Source organism: Sminthopsis crassicaudata, chromosome 6 (genome assembly GCF_048593235.1).
Source record: "Sminthopsis crassicaudata isolate SCR6 chromosome 6, ASM4859323v1, whole genome shotgun sequence".
NCBI lineage: Eukaryota > Metazoa > Chordata > Mammalia > Dasyuromorphia > Dasyuridae > Sminthopsis > Sminthopsis crassicaudata.
In genome coordinates, this window is record NC_133622.1 from 186,378,172 (window position 1) to 186,394,681 (window position 16,510).

A 16,510-nucleotide genomic window follows, 5' to 3' on the forward strand; every position below is an offset into this window, starting at 1 on the left:
ACACTATGTCCTCTGGCTCTGAATCTAGTGTTCTCTCCACTATATCATACTGAATCTTAATAGAGTTTAATAGCTGGACAAGTTAGGCAGCCTGGGCATCCCATCACCCAAACTTCATTTTTGATTAATAATTGCAACAACTTCCATTGCTATGGTGCTTGAAGGACTACAACAAAGTGCTTTCCTTACCATAACTCTAGAGACTAATACAAGAATCATGTACATTTTATGGGTGAGAAAACTAAAGTTAAAATTTTTTTCTATGGCTAATCATATGGCTAGGCCAGGGCTAGAACCCACGCTCTCTCAACCACTTTACTACTGTTTCATCTGAAGTCTGCAACTCACCAGGGGAATCCCAAGTTTAGAACCTAAGAACAGTAGCCTGAAGACAAGCAGATGACAAAATATGAAATCTCTGAATGAAATAAGGATACTGAAATGTATAGGTAACAAATGAAGGATTAAATTAAATCAGTAAGAAATAAGTAGAAATTAAACTAAGTAGAAATTAGTCCAGTGGAACATGACCATTTCCAAGATACTCAGATGTATGTAAGTATGGTAATCTGTGTATGACATCCCAGATCTGATCCTTTACCAAGAACTTTCATTAGCAAAGGTATGGAAGCCAATTCATTCCTGGAAAGGGTTTTTAGTCAATACTTCAGGCCATGTATAGTAGTCTCAGTGGTAACTCAACGTTTGTTCTTGGTTCTTAGATTACTGTATGTGTGTGTGTGGTGGGGGGGATTTTGACCTCTGGGAAATCCAGAGAAAAGATTAAACAGCTATAGGACAATCTGGGTCACATTTCTCAAATACCCTCTTGGCAGAGGGATAGAAATTCTGTCCTTGCCCAAACCCCTTTACAAAACAAGCCTTTCTTCATCAGAAGAAATGCCTTTGGGTAAGATCAAAACAAAGACTCCTCTGGCCCAGTGACCTTACTTAAACCCAATGAGCCTTTGCCTGTAAAAGGCTTTTGCCTCTTAACAGGCCTCTCCCCAGGCCTCTCCAGCTTCACAGACCTCCCTTCTTCAAAGACCTACAGAGCTTTTTGGCTATAGCATCATCTGATAAGTAATCATCATCAGATATTGTCTTGTAATAGATCTTTTGCTGCTGTCAAGAAAAGTTAGTTAAATTAAGTGCAAAGTTAAATAATTTAACCTTTTAGCTATTTAACATCTGAAAATTTTAACTAACTTTTCCCGTGTTCATTTAACTTTTTAAAATTTAACTGTTCACTTTTTCCCTGGTTCATTTAAGTAACTTTTAAAAATTAACTATTTAACTTTTTTTACATTCATGCCCAATCCCTCCAACTAGAATAAAAAAATAATTTAGAATTGGTCAGATCTCTATTGATCATCCAGTCCAATCTCTCTACAAATCCCTGAGTGATCATCCAAATACAAATGAAAACCTTCAGAGATGGGGTACTCCTGATCCCTAGTGACATTCAACTTCCTAGTAATTCTAGATAATCACAGATTCACCAAATCTCAGAAAAGAAAAGGACCTCAGAAGCCATTTAATGAGTACCCAACAGAAACAGCCTTGACATACTTGGAAGATCTCTGAGTTGCAAAGAACTCACTGGCGTGCCCACTGAATTTGGGGTAGCTCTGAGTCAAAATCTAGCATAAGCCCTCTCTTCAAATAGCTTAAAACTAAAGCTAAAAACATCCCTATTTCTTTATCAGTTCCTTGTATGGAATGGGCTGTAGTCCCTTCATCATGTTGGTTGCCCTCCCCCAGATATACTTCAGGTGATTAATGCCCTTCCTAAGATACAGAACTCAAGACTGATATGGTCTGACAAAAATAAAGGATGGAGGAACTACTGTCTATATCCCTAAGGGCATTAAATTCCATCTCATGCAGATTAGTATCCAAATTATCCAAATGGTTCTAAAAAATGCAAGGAGGCATAAGATCATGGAAAGAGCAAGTTTAAAAATTCCATTTCTGTTGCAGTCTACAAATTCGCTGCCATTTTCTTAGCTCTTAAAAGCTTATGCAGTATTTTCTTGTTGATGACTCTATTAAGAAGGCAATACAAGTATTGCTTAGATTTTGCTCATTAGAAATGGAGGCAGAGAAATTTTAGATAATTTCTCTAGGAATCACGACAGCCAAGTTTTGGACCCAGGTCTCTATTGATCAGATTTTTTTTCTTTTGCATTACATTATGGTCTTCTTTGTCTTTCTCCTATTTTTTAAATGACCTTTCTTTCACCTTCACTTGTCAGATAAGGATGCAAGAGCAAGCCCTTAAACATAGCAGATACATGGATAAATAAATGCTTACTGAATTGAGTCACAACTGTGACAAATTCACAAACCAGCAGCAGGGGGAGCCAACGCCCTTCCTTACAAAAAGCATCACATCACACTAGTGGCAAATCTAACTAGAGGACCACAAAGTTGATGGATAGGAGAGACGCTACCAGATCTGGGAGGATACTGATTTTAGGATTCTGGGATGTGAGTCCTAGAATGACACCTTCTTGTGTAGCAAAAAGAGTCTGTACCTGCCATCAAGAGATCTGGGTATTAATGCTGACTCCAAAACCTAGTAGCAATTTATCACCCTTTATTGGTCTGAATATCCTCCTCTATAAAACAGGACAATAAGATCTTTGTACATTTAAAAATACTTTAGAAATATAAGTAGTTATTTTTAATAGCTGTTTTTAAAGAGCCCTTAGAGATCATTTAATCTAGCCTTTTACCTTACTATTTTTATTCCCATTTTCCTTTATTTTAATTTTCTTTATTACCAGACATTTTTAAATATTTCTTTTCAAGAAAATATAAAACTCCCTTCCCTCTTTTTCCATCTATGACTTTTCATCCATCTTTTCCACTATCCTTTTTAAAAATGTAGCTGTGGTGTCTGAAACCTCATCTGTTATGATTAAGAGCTGAGCACCAGGGATGACTGGCAAGAGCCCTATCTCACCGGATCAGGTTTGGTGCTCAGTTAATTGCTAATATAGAAATACTCCTCCACTCCTCCTGTGAGGTTCCTGTGGCCAAGTGTGACAAAGTACAGGAACGAATGGCCAGATAAGGTCCAATTGGTTCCCAGTCTGGGTATCTGAGGTCTCCTGCCTTCTCCCTCTGAGTCTGTGATGGTTGCATTTGGCCGATGACTCTCTAGAAAAGGCAGGCAGAAGCTCGTGTGACATTTCTGTGCTCATCTGGATATTTGTGTGTGGTCCATATGTTTATGGTACTCCGAAGTTATGACAAAGAGCACATCAAAGAGGGAATCTTGTTGTAATAGCATGTCCCACATGGCAAAAGAAAAGAGGACTTCAAAGTCTCAGCATCCTGTGGCCTATAAACTCCCTTGTTTAGAACACAAAGCTAATGCAATGAAGCCAAGGTCAAAGATTAAACTGCTTATAAGTTGGCTAGCTAAGCTCTCACCCACAGCCACTATATGGCTTCAGGGGAGTGGGAGACAATTCACAGCACATGTCCTAATGACAGGGAGTGGACAGCATCCCTTTTGTGCACAAAGGACACCAGTTTCCCATATACAATATGCTCACACAGGGTTGTTTCTGGCAATTGTTTTGACTCAAGCCATCTGGATGAATGGAGCCAAGAAACAGTACAAATATTCATCCTGAGGCACAAGCAAGACTGATGCTAATTGGTCCCACAGAGGATTTTGGCCACATATGAACCCACCTCATGTGTACTTATTAATTTCATTTCTTAAGCTTCCACCAAGCTTAGTTTAAATGCCATCTCCTGAATGAAATCTTCTACAGCTCTCCCAATGGACGTGAACTCTGCCTCCTCTCGACTCCTGCAGCATGGTACCTGTACTTCTAATGCACTGATCTCATTCTATATTGTTTCCTGGTTTTATGTGGATCCAGCCCCTACTGGATATTGGATATTGACTTGGAATTGAGAACTGAGTTCAAATCCTGTCGGACATCTTAACCTCTCTACCCCTTGGGTATCTCATCTGCAAAATGTGGATAATTACAGAACCTACCTTCACAGAGTCGTCCCAAGAACAAATGAGACTGTGTACATGAAGCATTTTTCAAATCTCAAAGTTCTATAAAATTTTAGGTTATCACTAATGCATTATTATCAGACCACAAAAGTTCTAGAATATAGGCACCAGCTCTTGAGACAGCAAAAGGTAGCAGGATTTGGAATAAAAAGTCCTGATTTCAAGTCCTACGCTAGCTCACCACTTATTAACTCTGTGATCCTAGAAAAATCCCTTAAACTCTGCGCTTTAATGTCCTAATTTATCATATGGGGGTAGTATTACATACACTACTTACCTCATAGGATCTTTGTGAGAAAATTGCCTTATAAATTGTAAGGGTCACATAAATCATAGCTACTATTATTATTATTCATATCTACATAATATTAATAATTCACTCTCAAAGGTAGGAGAGGAATTTAATAGACTATGAAAATCATAATAAATTAACAACATCTTATGTCAGGCAAACAAGAATATAAAATCCTAGGCTACATTAATAAAGGCAAAATATTCAGAACAAGAAAATAAATATCTCTTTCAAGGTCAGACATGATATTTACTCTATGAAATTCTGATGATCATGTTGTAGGAAGATTCTAGTTCAAATTTGGCTTCAGATACTAAATCTCAACTTACCCCATCTGCAAGATGAGGATAATAATAGCACCTCTATTCCGAAATTGTTGTAAAATAAGATAGTATTTGTAAAGTATTTGTAAAGCATGATACAAAAGCTATCATTACTATTTTCATGAACATGCAGAAGAGGGCAACCAGATCAGTGAAAAGACACTGTGCCCTACAAGTATTAGTTAAAGGAACTAGGAATATTTAATTTAGAGAAGAAAAGATATAGGGAGACACATGACAGCTGCTTTCAAGTATCTAAAATGTTTCCCTGTGGAAGAGAAAAGATTCATTCTGCTAAGATAAAGAGGACAGACCTAAGCCATAAGTAGAAGTTACAAATAGGCAAATATCAATCAATAGAGAAAAAATTATTTTAATTGAAGTAGCCCAGAATTGGGACAGTTTGTTTTAGTAATCATAGATTTAGAGATGATAAAGAACTCTTAAGTTTAAATCTATCTGAATTAACATCCTTTGTACACACAGGGAAACTGAGGTCAAAAGTAGTGACTTGCCTCAAGACACAAAAATACGAAAAGGTATGGCCAGAACTCAGACCCAATTCCTACAAACTTCTCTGACTACATTCTGCTGTAAGTCTTTGAGCAACTTTCTATTAGAGTCATTTTTAGGAAAGTCATATAAAGGAGCTTTGGACAAGTTGACCTCTGAGCTCCTTTTCCATTCTGAGATTCTGTAATTCCATGATTATCTAAGATATTTATGTGGGTCCCTAAAAAAATCATTACATTACATCTATATAGTTCTCATTTTTGATTATGGCCACTAGAGAAACTGCCTCTAAAGAACCTCTACAGGACTCGGGAGAGCTCAGAGCTCTATACCGAGCTCTTCAAATTTCAGTACTTGAAACTCAAGGCCAGCTTTTCAAAAGGCAGCCAATTCTACATTAGGTTTTATGTACTAATTAACAAAGGGACTTAGAGGACATTTCGTCTCACTTTACAGAGGAAGAAACTTCAAGGTTGAAAGAAGAAAAATCATTTGTCTGAGGTCTCACAAGAAGTTAGCTGCTGGGAGAAAAACCCATTCTTCTAATTCCCAGTTCTGTGTTCTGCCTACTAGTAATACCTAAGGCAGCTGCCTGTCAAGTGTGGTTTACAAAAGAGTTTAGAGAGAGATTTTATCTCTGTAAATCCTACCAGCTCCCAGAACACCTCAGTTAATTTTGGTCAGAGATCTATACAAACCCTTGGAATAGCAGCTCTTAAGCACAGCTTAATGGAAAGCCATATGATTTGGCACAGCCATCAAAAGGCAACGCCCTAAAGCATTATTTTCAAAAGCTCCAAATATACAGATTTTCCCCGGATGTTCCAAAGTCTCATCTTTCAGGCTGCCTACTCCTCCCCAGCAAGGATTGCTCAGAAGCACTAATAGATGACATTTCTTCATCTCTTCAACTGCAAGGAACATGAGTCTTTGGAAACCATAAATATGCTCGTGTCTATTTCTCCTGCTGCATCCACAACAAAGTCTGGGTAGTTTTTATTTTTGAATAAGCAGGAGGACTGTTTCCCCAAAATAGAATACTTTTAAGGAAATAGTATACTGCAGTGAAAAAAATTATTGAACCAGAAGCCAGACTACCCTAGTACAAAGACTCCCTTTCTTTCTTCTGTCATCTTAAGCAAGTTAATTCATTTTTTTTTCTGAACCTGTTTCCTCACCTATAACAAAAAACAGATTCTAAGGCCCATTCCAGTTCTGATCCTCCAGGCCTAAGGTTCTTTTCAGATTTAAATCATAGGTGCATAGGAATATAAACAGGATTTAGAGCTAGAAAAGCACCTTAGAAATCATTTTCCAGAGGAAACTGAGACCCAAAGGAATGAAGTAACTCTCAAATCCAGCTCAACCATTTACTAGCTTTGTGACTTTCAGCAAGTTGGTATTTCTTTATAAAATCCTCAGTTTCCCTCTCTGCCAAATGGGACAATAGTAGTCAAAGTGAGGCAATGTAAGTGAAAGTATTGTGTGACAACAAAGAGCTAGGTAGTCATAGCTGGTATTAATGAGTGACCTAGTTAGGATAAATACAAGACAGACCAGTCATGATTGCAACAGGAGTGTGAATGAACTGAGGGGACAGGGAGGGAGAAAAACTAGGTGCCCAAGACTGATAAATCTGAATTGTGGTGACATTTTAGAGTGAAAACTACCCCATATCCCAGGGTGTGGTGTCTGCAACCTGTCATTCCAAGTGGAGCCACAAGCGCTAGTCTGGGCAGGCTCCAAGACCAAGGGGTCACTCTACACTTATATTAACCTGGGAGAACGGGACGCAGGCCAAAGGGGCCTTTCGTGGGGGAGATGCCCCGGACGATACAGTCGAAAAGAAAGCTGATCTGCTCCCCTTCTGCACAAGAAAGGAAAAATACACCAGCCCCTGGAAAAGAAGAAAAAAAAAGGACATTATCAATCCAGGCTCTTGTTTTGACAACTGGGCAAAGCGTTTTTTAAAAAATACAGCTACAGACTTGGTGTCCTGAAGAATGCGGACTGCTCGGCACCAGAGGAAATCAGTGTGATTTTCGAGCCAAGAATAAAATGACCCAATCTAACCCCAGCACACACCAAGAAGGAGAAGCAAAGGCAGATTCTATACTTAGTTAATCACTTCTCTAGTCCAAATAAACCTCAGGAGGGAGAGTCATGCAAATGAACTGAAAGAAATTAGAGCAGCTTAAAAAATGAGCCCCATAACAGAGCTGCTGGATTTTTATGTTCTCACTGCTACATGGATCCTGCTTTTTCTCCAGTATCCTTGGCATTTCCCTTCTCAGCTGATTCAAATGATGTTCTCAGATGAGAAAGAAAAAAACTATCCTAGAATGCTGAAAACCAACACCTTTTTGTCTTTGACATGACATATCTAAAAATTAGAGAGTAAACCTGTAATTGGTGATGGCAACAAGGATAGAAAATTGCAGTTGCATCAATGACTAAAGGTGACTAAAACAATTCTTTTTTATCAAGAATTTTGGAGCACATTCTGTTCTCTCAGAGACCTGGGTTCTAGCAAAACAAGGTGTATGATTATGGCTAAGTTCCTTCACCATTCTGGGTTTTAAGTTCCTCGTTTGTAAAGTAGGAATTGGGCTTGTGAACATTAAAGACCCCCTCAGTTCTTAATTTCTAGGATATATTTGCATAGTTAGACCCAGCTCTCAAGCTTTTAATCCCAATAATTATAGGTTTATAATTTAAAATCTATGATGTAGTTTCTTGAGAGTCACTTTTTATTCTATCAATCAGTCAATAATCAATCAAATATTTTAAAGCACCTGCTAAATACCTTATCATTGTGCTAATTAATTAGTACTAGGGATACAAAAAGAGGCAAAGAACAATTCCTGCCCTCAAAGAGCTCACAACCTAATTTTACTGTATCAATTTCATTCTGGGTCCCCTCATAACAAACAAAGCCCCAATAAGAATCAAGACTCACTAAGAAAGTCAAAAGAGGGATAGAATCAAAATGATGGAATGAAAGGCAAAAAAGCATAGTGCTACAGAGAACTAGCAATATTCATGCATCCATTATTTCTGGAACAATTACTATGATACTGAGTAAAGTTCTGAGATTGGACCTAAGGAAGATTGTTTACATAAGCTATGATCCTGGGTCTCTTTGAGGAGCATAAGACATGGACACAAATAGTTATTACTGAATCAAGCACATGATCAGTGTTGCAAGAGAACAAAGAAAGAGCAATAGGAAGCCAGAGAAACGACGGTATAGAGTAGCCCATGAGCTAGGCTTTCAAAAACAGAGAGGTAAAGGAGAAGGAGGGAAAATGAGCATCTACAGCCAGGGAAGAGCATAAGCATAGTCAAAGGGGGAAAGCACAGAGAGCTATAACAAAAAATTATACTATAAGGGCATTATAGAAGAAAAGCTAAGCATGACATGAGAATTTGGGGGCTCAGGAAAAGAGCCCAAAGGGGGGGGGGAATATGAAATTGTCTATAAAGGAGAAGTGGGAATCCAATAGGCAAAAGTGAGGATGAGGACATCAGAGACATGGGGAAAAGAGTAAGGAAAGGCAAGGAGGGGAAATATGGTAATTCTGAGTGAAAGTTAACCGGGACCCAGACTATGCCATTAATATTTTATACATGACTCTCAAAGGAAAAAAAGTTCATATGACACACTTTAATTTGCCTTATTAACATTTTCCCCATCATTTTCTTTGTTGATTATTGTTTACCGCAACAATTAACAAAACAACAAATAAAGCCCTGATTTTTAGGATTGACTGATTTCCCAGGTGTAAATACACACAACGAAAATTTTAAAACTGACATTCATAAGATGGTTCAAATTGGGACCTAGCACATCTCTGACTCGGGCAGTCAATCAACTAGCATTTATTAAGTACCTGCTATCATCAGGCTTTGTGTTAAGTTCTTAGGTTACAAAGAAAGGAAAGAAATGGTTCCTGTCTCAAGGAGTTTATAGTCTCTTCAAAGAGGAGACAATATACAAACAAGTTATATATATATATATATATATATATATATATATATATAGAGAGAGAGAGAGAGAGAGAGAGAGAGAGAGAGAGAGAGAGATCTATATATAGAGATATATAGATATATCTCTATATATAGATATATCTATATCTATATATAAATATAGATATATAGATATATATATAGAGAGAGAGAGGGAGAGAGAGAGGGAGAGAGAGAGAGAGAGAGAGAGAGAGAGAGAGAGAGAGAGAGAGAGAGAGAGAGAGAGAGAGAGAGAGAGAGAGAGAGAGAAACTGGAGATAATCAACAGAGGGGAGGTAGAAAATTAATTAGAATTAAAATGGATTGGAAAATTCTTCTTGCAGAAAATGGGAGTATATTAGCTGGATGAAAGGATGAAGAAAGCTTAGAGTGTGTTCTTGGAAACAAAGAAAACTTCATTTTTAATAAAGAGAGCATCCCAACACATCAAGAGCCTATAATCTTAGCAATATAAGTACCCCTTCTATTGACAGATTGCAACTTACTAAATTACTAAGACTGGTCCTCAGACAGCAAGCACAAGGTCATAATTTGGGCCTCTACTTAAAACCTTTCCAAATTGATGGAAAGCTATCAAGACTATATCTAGCTATCAAAAAATTTAGAATCACATCTCCACCATGATGTAAGACTTACAGAGGAAAATATAAAGAGATCTTTAATGTCAAGCACATGGAAGAAATTAACACAAAATAAGTCAGGCCAGGTTGGATGCTACCAGATTGTAGAAGGTTTTGAACAGAGTATGAAGTTCTTAAATTATTTGGAGGTTATGGGCCCCTTTGGCAGTCTGGTAAATCCCATGAACTACCTTTTCAAAATAATGTTTTTAAATATATATAAAATAAAATACACATAATTGCAAAGGAAACCAATTATATTGAAAAGTAGTATGTTTTTATAAGTTCATAGACTCCAAATTAAGAATCCTTTCTCTAGAAACAATAGGAAACCATGAATATCTCTGAGCAAAAAGTGATAATGATGATTTATGGACAGGGAATGTTATTCTGACAGTGGTAAGAAGGTTGAATTGGAATGGGGGGGCATAAAGAAGGAGGTAGAAAGAAAGTAGGAGACCATTTCAATTGTCTAAGCAGATAAGAATACCTATTGTAGAATGATGGCAATTGAAAAAGAGAAGAGGGGATGGGGTCAAGAAGTGCAATGGGTAGAACTGATAACGTCTCTGAAGCTTACTAGGCAGACATGAATGATAAGAGAGACCCTCTTAGCCAATGTCAGTGGTTTCAAACTTTATCCGGGTACCAATTTCTTTATTGGCAGATGACATCAAAACTGAACATTCATCTTTCCTCTCTACCATCCTTCACTGGGATGGGATGAAAGAGAAACAGAAATGTTTTGGATCTAGTGCCAATGAGGTCATGCTTGTTTCTTATTAAATAACATAAATGAGCAACACATACTTTATTTTAATTTCAAGAGTCCGCAATTCCCCTCTCCAATAAAGATCTCAGCCTCTCAGTACCACCTCAGTGGATGAGTTCATGAACTGCCATGGCTCAAAAAAATTTATCCCTGGTAAATTTATCTTCCGGTGATCAGTTTCTCTGCTCTTAGCTAGACTGATCTGCAGGCAAAAGTCATACTCATCAGCTGGCCTATTCTTGAAATCTTTCCAACTTGGTAAAATCCAGCAAGGCTTGTGTTCTGCTGGTATGAGAACCCAGGGTCACCACCATAGCATGATGAACTTTTGGGAGACTTCAGTGAAGGAAATTAACAACTTGCAACAGCAAATGGTTTTCTAAAATCTCTTCCAGCACTAAAATTCCATGTTCTGGACAATCTTACCACCTGTCTACCACTCTACTTTTAGGTGAGGGAGGTTGTTAATGGATTGAAGGGGCCAGATAATTCTGAGAAGTGAAGCACTGACCTTCCAAGGATGATTCTACAGTTGAGGAGTGAAGCCAGAATGTCTAAGGAAAAGGGGGGAGGAAAGAGGAGTTGGGGGAAAAGGAGGAGGCGTATTATTTTCTTCTTGCAGATGGTTCTCATTCAATAAATATGGACTTTATTTTCTAGTACTCCTAATCTCTAGCTCTCCCACTCTATAGCTATTCTTCCCCTCAGTGGCAGATGTTCCCAAATAACTAGATTCATCTAAAATCTATTATTCCTACCACACAATCTTATACTCGATTATCCACTCTCTCGTGTCATTGACTAATTCCATGGAAGTTAGTCCTGTCTCCCTTTCAAGTATGTAAACACACCTTAGGGAAAACAGTCACATCTTTTTCAATTCAGCAGTTATTAAGCCCCAAAATAAATTCAAGTCTCCCACTGGGAATAAAAAGATAAAAATTACCCAATCCCTCCTCTCAAGGAGCTTACAATCAAATGTTCAATTCAATCCATGTTTCTACGTGATGTGAGACTAGTCATACCCTGAGCCTGAGGATCAAAATGTAAGCTATTTTTGTCCCATGCCTGTTATTGAGTTCTTACTGAATACTTACTATGAGCAAGGCATTGAATTAATCACCATAGGCAAGTTTCTCCCCGTGTTGGATCACCCTGAAAAGAAATCCCTACTGTGGCATAGAACAAGCCCATTTGCTTTGAGCAAAGTGTTATCAAGCTCACTTTACACATGGAGAAAAAGAGGTACAAAGACATAAAGAAATGGGTAGCTAATCCAGACTTTCTGACTCCATGACCATGGAGTATCTCACCCCTACAGAATTCTACACCAACAACATTGCCATCTTTTCTGGCTTCAGCTTAAAGGCAAATTAATTTGAGACATATCAGGGCTCATCTGGATTGGAAGAAAAGGCAAAACGACATCACAGTGTCCAGGATGTGAGACGTGGAGTTGAAGATCTGGATTCAAATCTTTACTCACATACTTAACTAGCTATGCAATACAGGACAAGGTACACAACCTCTGCCTTATAAGAAAAATTTCCTCAGCAGCCAAAATGGAGTGATTAATAGTATCTACTATTATTGTGAAGATCAAATGAGATAGATCAGCCAGTAGCATCATCATGCACAGAGTGCCAATCCTGAGTTTGGAAGTGTCATCTTCCTGAGTTCAAATATGACCTTAGACACTGACTAGATGTGTGACACTGGGCAAATCACTTAATCCTGTTTCCCTCAGTTTCCTCATCTGCAAAATGAACTACAGAAAGAAGTGGGAAACTATTCCTGTGCCTTTGGAAAGAAAACCTCAAGTCATTTCACAAAGCCACAACTGAAAGGAACAACAAAGTGCTTTGCAAATCTTAACATGCTAAATAAATGCTAGCTATTATGTTATTGTTGAAATATTTATTATATTATATATGGATAATATATATTGAGATATATCTTATAATTTTGTAGTTCAATAATAATCATAATATAATAGCTAGCATTTATATACCACATTACGATTTTACTTACTGCCCCTCTCATAAAAACTCTGAACTCTAAATTATGTCAAAGTCTGAAACCCTCTACTCCATCCCCAGCACAAAGAACTGATCCTTATGTTAGGATCACAGCATCATAAATATTACTTCTGTAAAGGACATCAGAGGCTTGATGATTTCTAAAGTTTTTTTCATCTCCTTAATTCTATGATTCGCTGGCTCGATTCCAAAGATGTCTGAGTTATCTTTCTTATACTATCAACACCCTGACACTTTTTTCATGTCATCAAGACATGCTTAGAAAATAAGTCCTTAAGTATCATCAGAAAATAATAAACCCAGCCCTCTGGCCTGTTCAGCTAAGAGAATTAATCAAGCCCATGGGATGTATGTGTGAGGTCAGAGTGCTCTCAGTACTCTGGAGATCCCCCAATGAGAAATACATAGGCCCTGAAGGGACAGTCATTCACAAGGGACTCCCTAATAATGTGCAGCAATATAAATAAACAAAGTATAAACTCCCCACCTTTGTATCTCCTCCAATGTCTATCACCAGAAGTGTTCAATAAATATTTTTATTCATCATCAGGAATAAAGCTATAATGATTGCATAATAAATCACATTTTTATAGCGTTTTAAAGTTTTCAATATACTTTCCTCTCACAACCCTAAAAAATAAATACAGAAGCAAAAGTATCACCCTTCCCTTCCTTAGAAAAGGCTCAGAGATATCTGGTTCATAAAGTTGTTATGCAAAGTGACAATACCACACACCCATCCCTTTTTACAGATGAGGAAACTGAGACTCTTCACAAAAGCTCCCAGAGCTATCACTCATGCAGGTGCTCTGCCTCCAAGACCAGAATTCTTTCCAATATACCATGTGAAAAGTGGAGAAAAGAGAGTTGGGGGTGAGAAAACATGGATATCTCATTTATTGGCTGTGCGAACTCATCGCTTCCATTTTCTGAACCTGGGTTTCTTCATTTGTAAAATGGGTATGCTGATACTTCTGTGCAATAAAGTCTCATCTTTGTATAATATATATGAGTTAAGGATAGGTGGAGTGTCAATCAAGATAATGAAATATTTTCAAAAGCTTGATGCCCCAGGGCCTAAGTTGACTCAGAAAAATGGAATGACCAACAACCACATGATTGTGAGAAATAAAATACAGGTACTGCCCAAGCACACCATCTTTCCCTCCTCCTCCCATACACACACACACACACACACACACACACACACACACATACACACACACACACTCCCTTCTCTGCAGCAACAGTTAATGAAATAACACCAAGCTTACTCCCAAAGCCTGAGCAAAATGAATGGGGAGCACAGAGCTGGCTGGCTCACATTCTGCTGACATTAGGAAGGCCACGAGCACAAATGGCCTGGTTTCTCTTCCAATGTGGCACCGTCACTGCCCAGGAATTCTCTGATAGAATTACACCGGCTGCACATCTTGCCCAAAGAAAGGAAAAGTAAAAAAGGACATTGTGGGCGTTGGCTCCTCGGCAAGGGTGGGGAAGTCGGGTCCAAGCCCAATTGGAACATCTATCTCCCAGTCACGCTCTGACCTTTGTGGACCTGTCGCCATGGAAGTGATCCAGATGCTTTGTAAGTATGAACTGGATCCCTACCAGATCCCATAAAGGAGCGATTTATTAAAATATCTAATCCGGTCAGAACATTGCTTGGGGGACAGAGGTGGGTAGAGATATGTATGTAGCTAGTAAGAAGCACCATAAAGGTTTTAAAGAATAAATTAAGGGCAGGACTTTAGGAATCATAGAATCTCAAAGTTGAAAAGATCTTAAAAAGCATCTAGTCCAGGCAGTCCTCGACATCCCCAAAAAGTAACCATTTAGCTACTTTCTAAAGAGTAACTTTGGGGAGGTGGTTGGAGATTTCTCCAGCTCCTGAAGTGTCCAGTTAACTTTCAGAGAGCTCCACTTGTTGAGTTTGACAGCAACATCTGCCTTTCTGCACTTTCTGTAAACTACCTCCAAGGCTAAATCCTTCTTCCATAGAATGCCCTTCAAATACTTGAAAGCACAGACCCTACTGCACATCCTCAAGCCCCAGATCTTCCAAAGCCAAACATTTCTACTTCCCTGGTACAAGAAATTTTATTGATTTAGTTATCCTCCAATGCCTAACCTTGGCAGAGAGGTGACCCTGGGTTCTGACCCTGAGCTTTGTCATGGAATACAAATGTTGGCAGCTTCTACCCCCCTGGAAAGCTTGTGAATGCAGCCCTGGCAATGGAAACGTCTATCATCTCAGGGTCAGCCTCACTAAAGGCGGAAATGCTCTCTCACCAGAAAGCCAGACAGGAGATGCTTAAATTTTTTTAGACACAGCAACTTATTAAATTGTCCATGGTGAGGAGGGGCTATGATCAGTGTCAGGGGGTAGAGTGACCATCCCAATGAAATCACAAGTTAATGAAGTAAGGGACTTTACATAGCATCTAATCCAGTTGAGGCCTTCTAAAGGGACATGGTCTGCCCAAGGTCACTCAACAAATAAATGTTGGGCCCAGGTCCAGAACACAAATTTCCTGAACCTCCCCCTCCAGCAACACCCACCACCGTGGAAGCTTAAGAAAGGCTCTGTCTCAATGAGGTTCTTGTTCTGATAGGAATTAGTGTGGCAGTCCAGGGCTAGAGAGGGGCTGACATCACAGGCATTTGGGAGCAAGGATATATGTGGCATGTGGTACTGTAACGCCAACACAGCTGCTTACTCACGCCGAAATCCTCCCCCTCCAGCCTGCTGTGGGGGTGAGGGCTTGGAGAGCTCATATCACTGCCTCTCACAAAAGGCTGAAAGCCTAATCCTGTGGTTAGGGACAGTTGGCAGGAGGCTGCAGGACAATTAGTCCTCCAACTATAAAAAACATCTTTACTGAAGAGAGACCATGTGCACAGTGTTTTGCTCAGTTTCTAGCTCCCTGCCCTTCAGCAGCTCACATTTCTGTAACACTTTAGGGTACAGCAAGGAAAGTCTAGGCAGTTTAAATGTTATTATCTTCAATTCACAATCAAGAAACTGAGACTTCACAGAAGGGAAATTATCTTCCCAGAAGCACACAGCCACTATGGTGGAGGGCAGAGATGTCCTCCCACAGAAATGGGGTCCACAGTGTTGCCAAAGGATCACGAGGAAATATTTAACAAAATAAATAAAAATACAGTAGAACATATTTTCACCTTTTTTCTTATTGTTTGCTTGCTTTTTGTTTTCTCTCATTTTTTTTTCTTTTTGATCTCACTTTGTGGAAATATGTTTAGAATCGCACATGTTTAACATATATTGGACTACTTGTAGCCTAGAGGAAGGGGGTAGGGAAAGAGAGCGAAAAAATCTGGAACACAAGATTTAGCAAAGGTGAAGGTTGAAAACTATTTGCATGTATTTTGAAAATAAAAAGTTTTATAGCATTTCCAATCCCGTTGTTTTTGTCTGCTTGCATTTTTTATTTCATTCTCAGGTTAATTTTACTTTATTTCTAAGTCAGATTTTTCTTGTGCAGCAAAATATGTATATATATGTTGTATTTAACATATACTTTAACATATTTAACATGTATTGGTCTTCTTGCCATCTGGGGGAGGGGGTGGGGGGAAGGGAAAAGTTGGAACAGAAGGTTTTGTAAGGTCAATACTGAAAAATTACCCATGCATATATCTTGTAAATAAAAAGCTATAATAATAAAAAAAGAAAAGAAAAAAGTTTTATATAAAAAAGGAAGATGCCATCAACTAGAAAAATATTCTCAAGTATAACCCTTGGATATTAAAAAAAAAGTTTCAAATAATTACATCTCATTCTCAGGCAATACTTAATTATACAACATTGCAACATCTTTAATTCAGCCTGGAAAAAATGCTACTC

At 38.4% G+C, this 16,510-nt stretch overlaps 1 protein-coding gene across 3 annotated transcripts in view; it reads right to left on the bottom strand.

The window, feature by feature from the left end:
• DOK7 (docking protein 7) overlaps window positions 1-16,510 on the bottom strand; it is a 315,723-nt gene that overhangs the window by 258,778 nt on the left and 40,435 nt on the right. For all 3 annotated transcript variants that reach the window (XR_012483344.1, XR_012483345.1, XM_074274599.1), the window contains exon 5: window positions 6,957-7,076. Coding sequence is in view for 1 of the 3 variants with exons in the window: in XM_074274599.1 (XP_074130700.1) it covers window positions 6,957-7,076 (120 nt within the window). In the remaining 2 variants the exon portion in view is untranslated. The remainder of the gene's footprint in view (window positions 1-6,956; window positions 7,077-16,510) is intronic.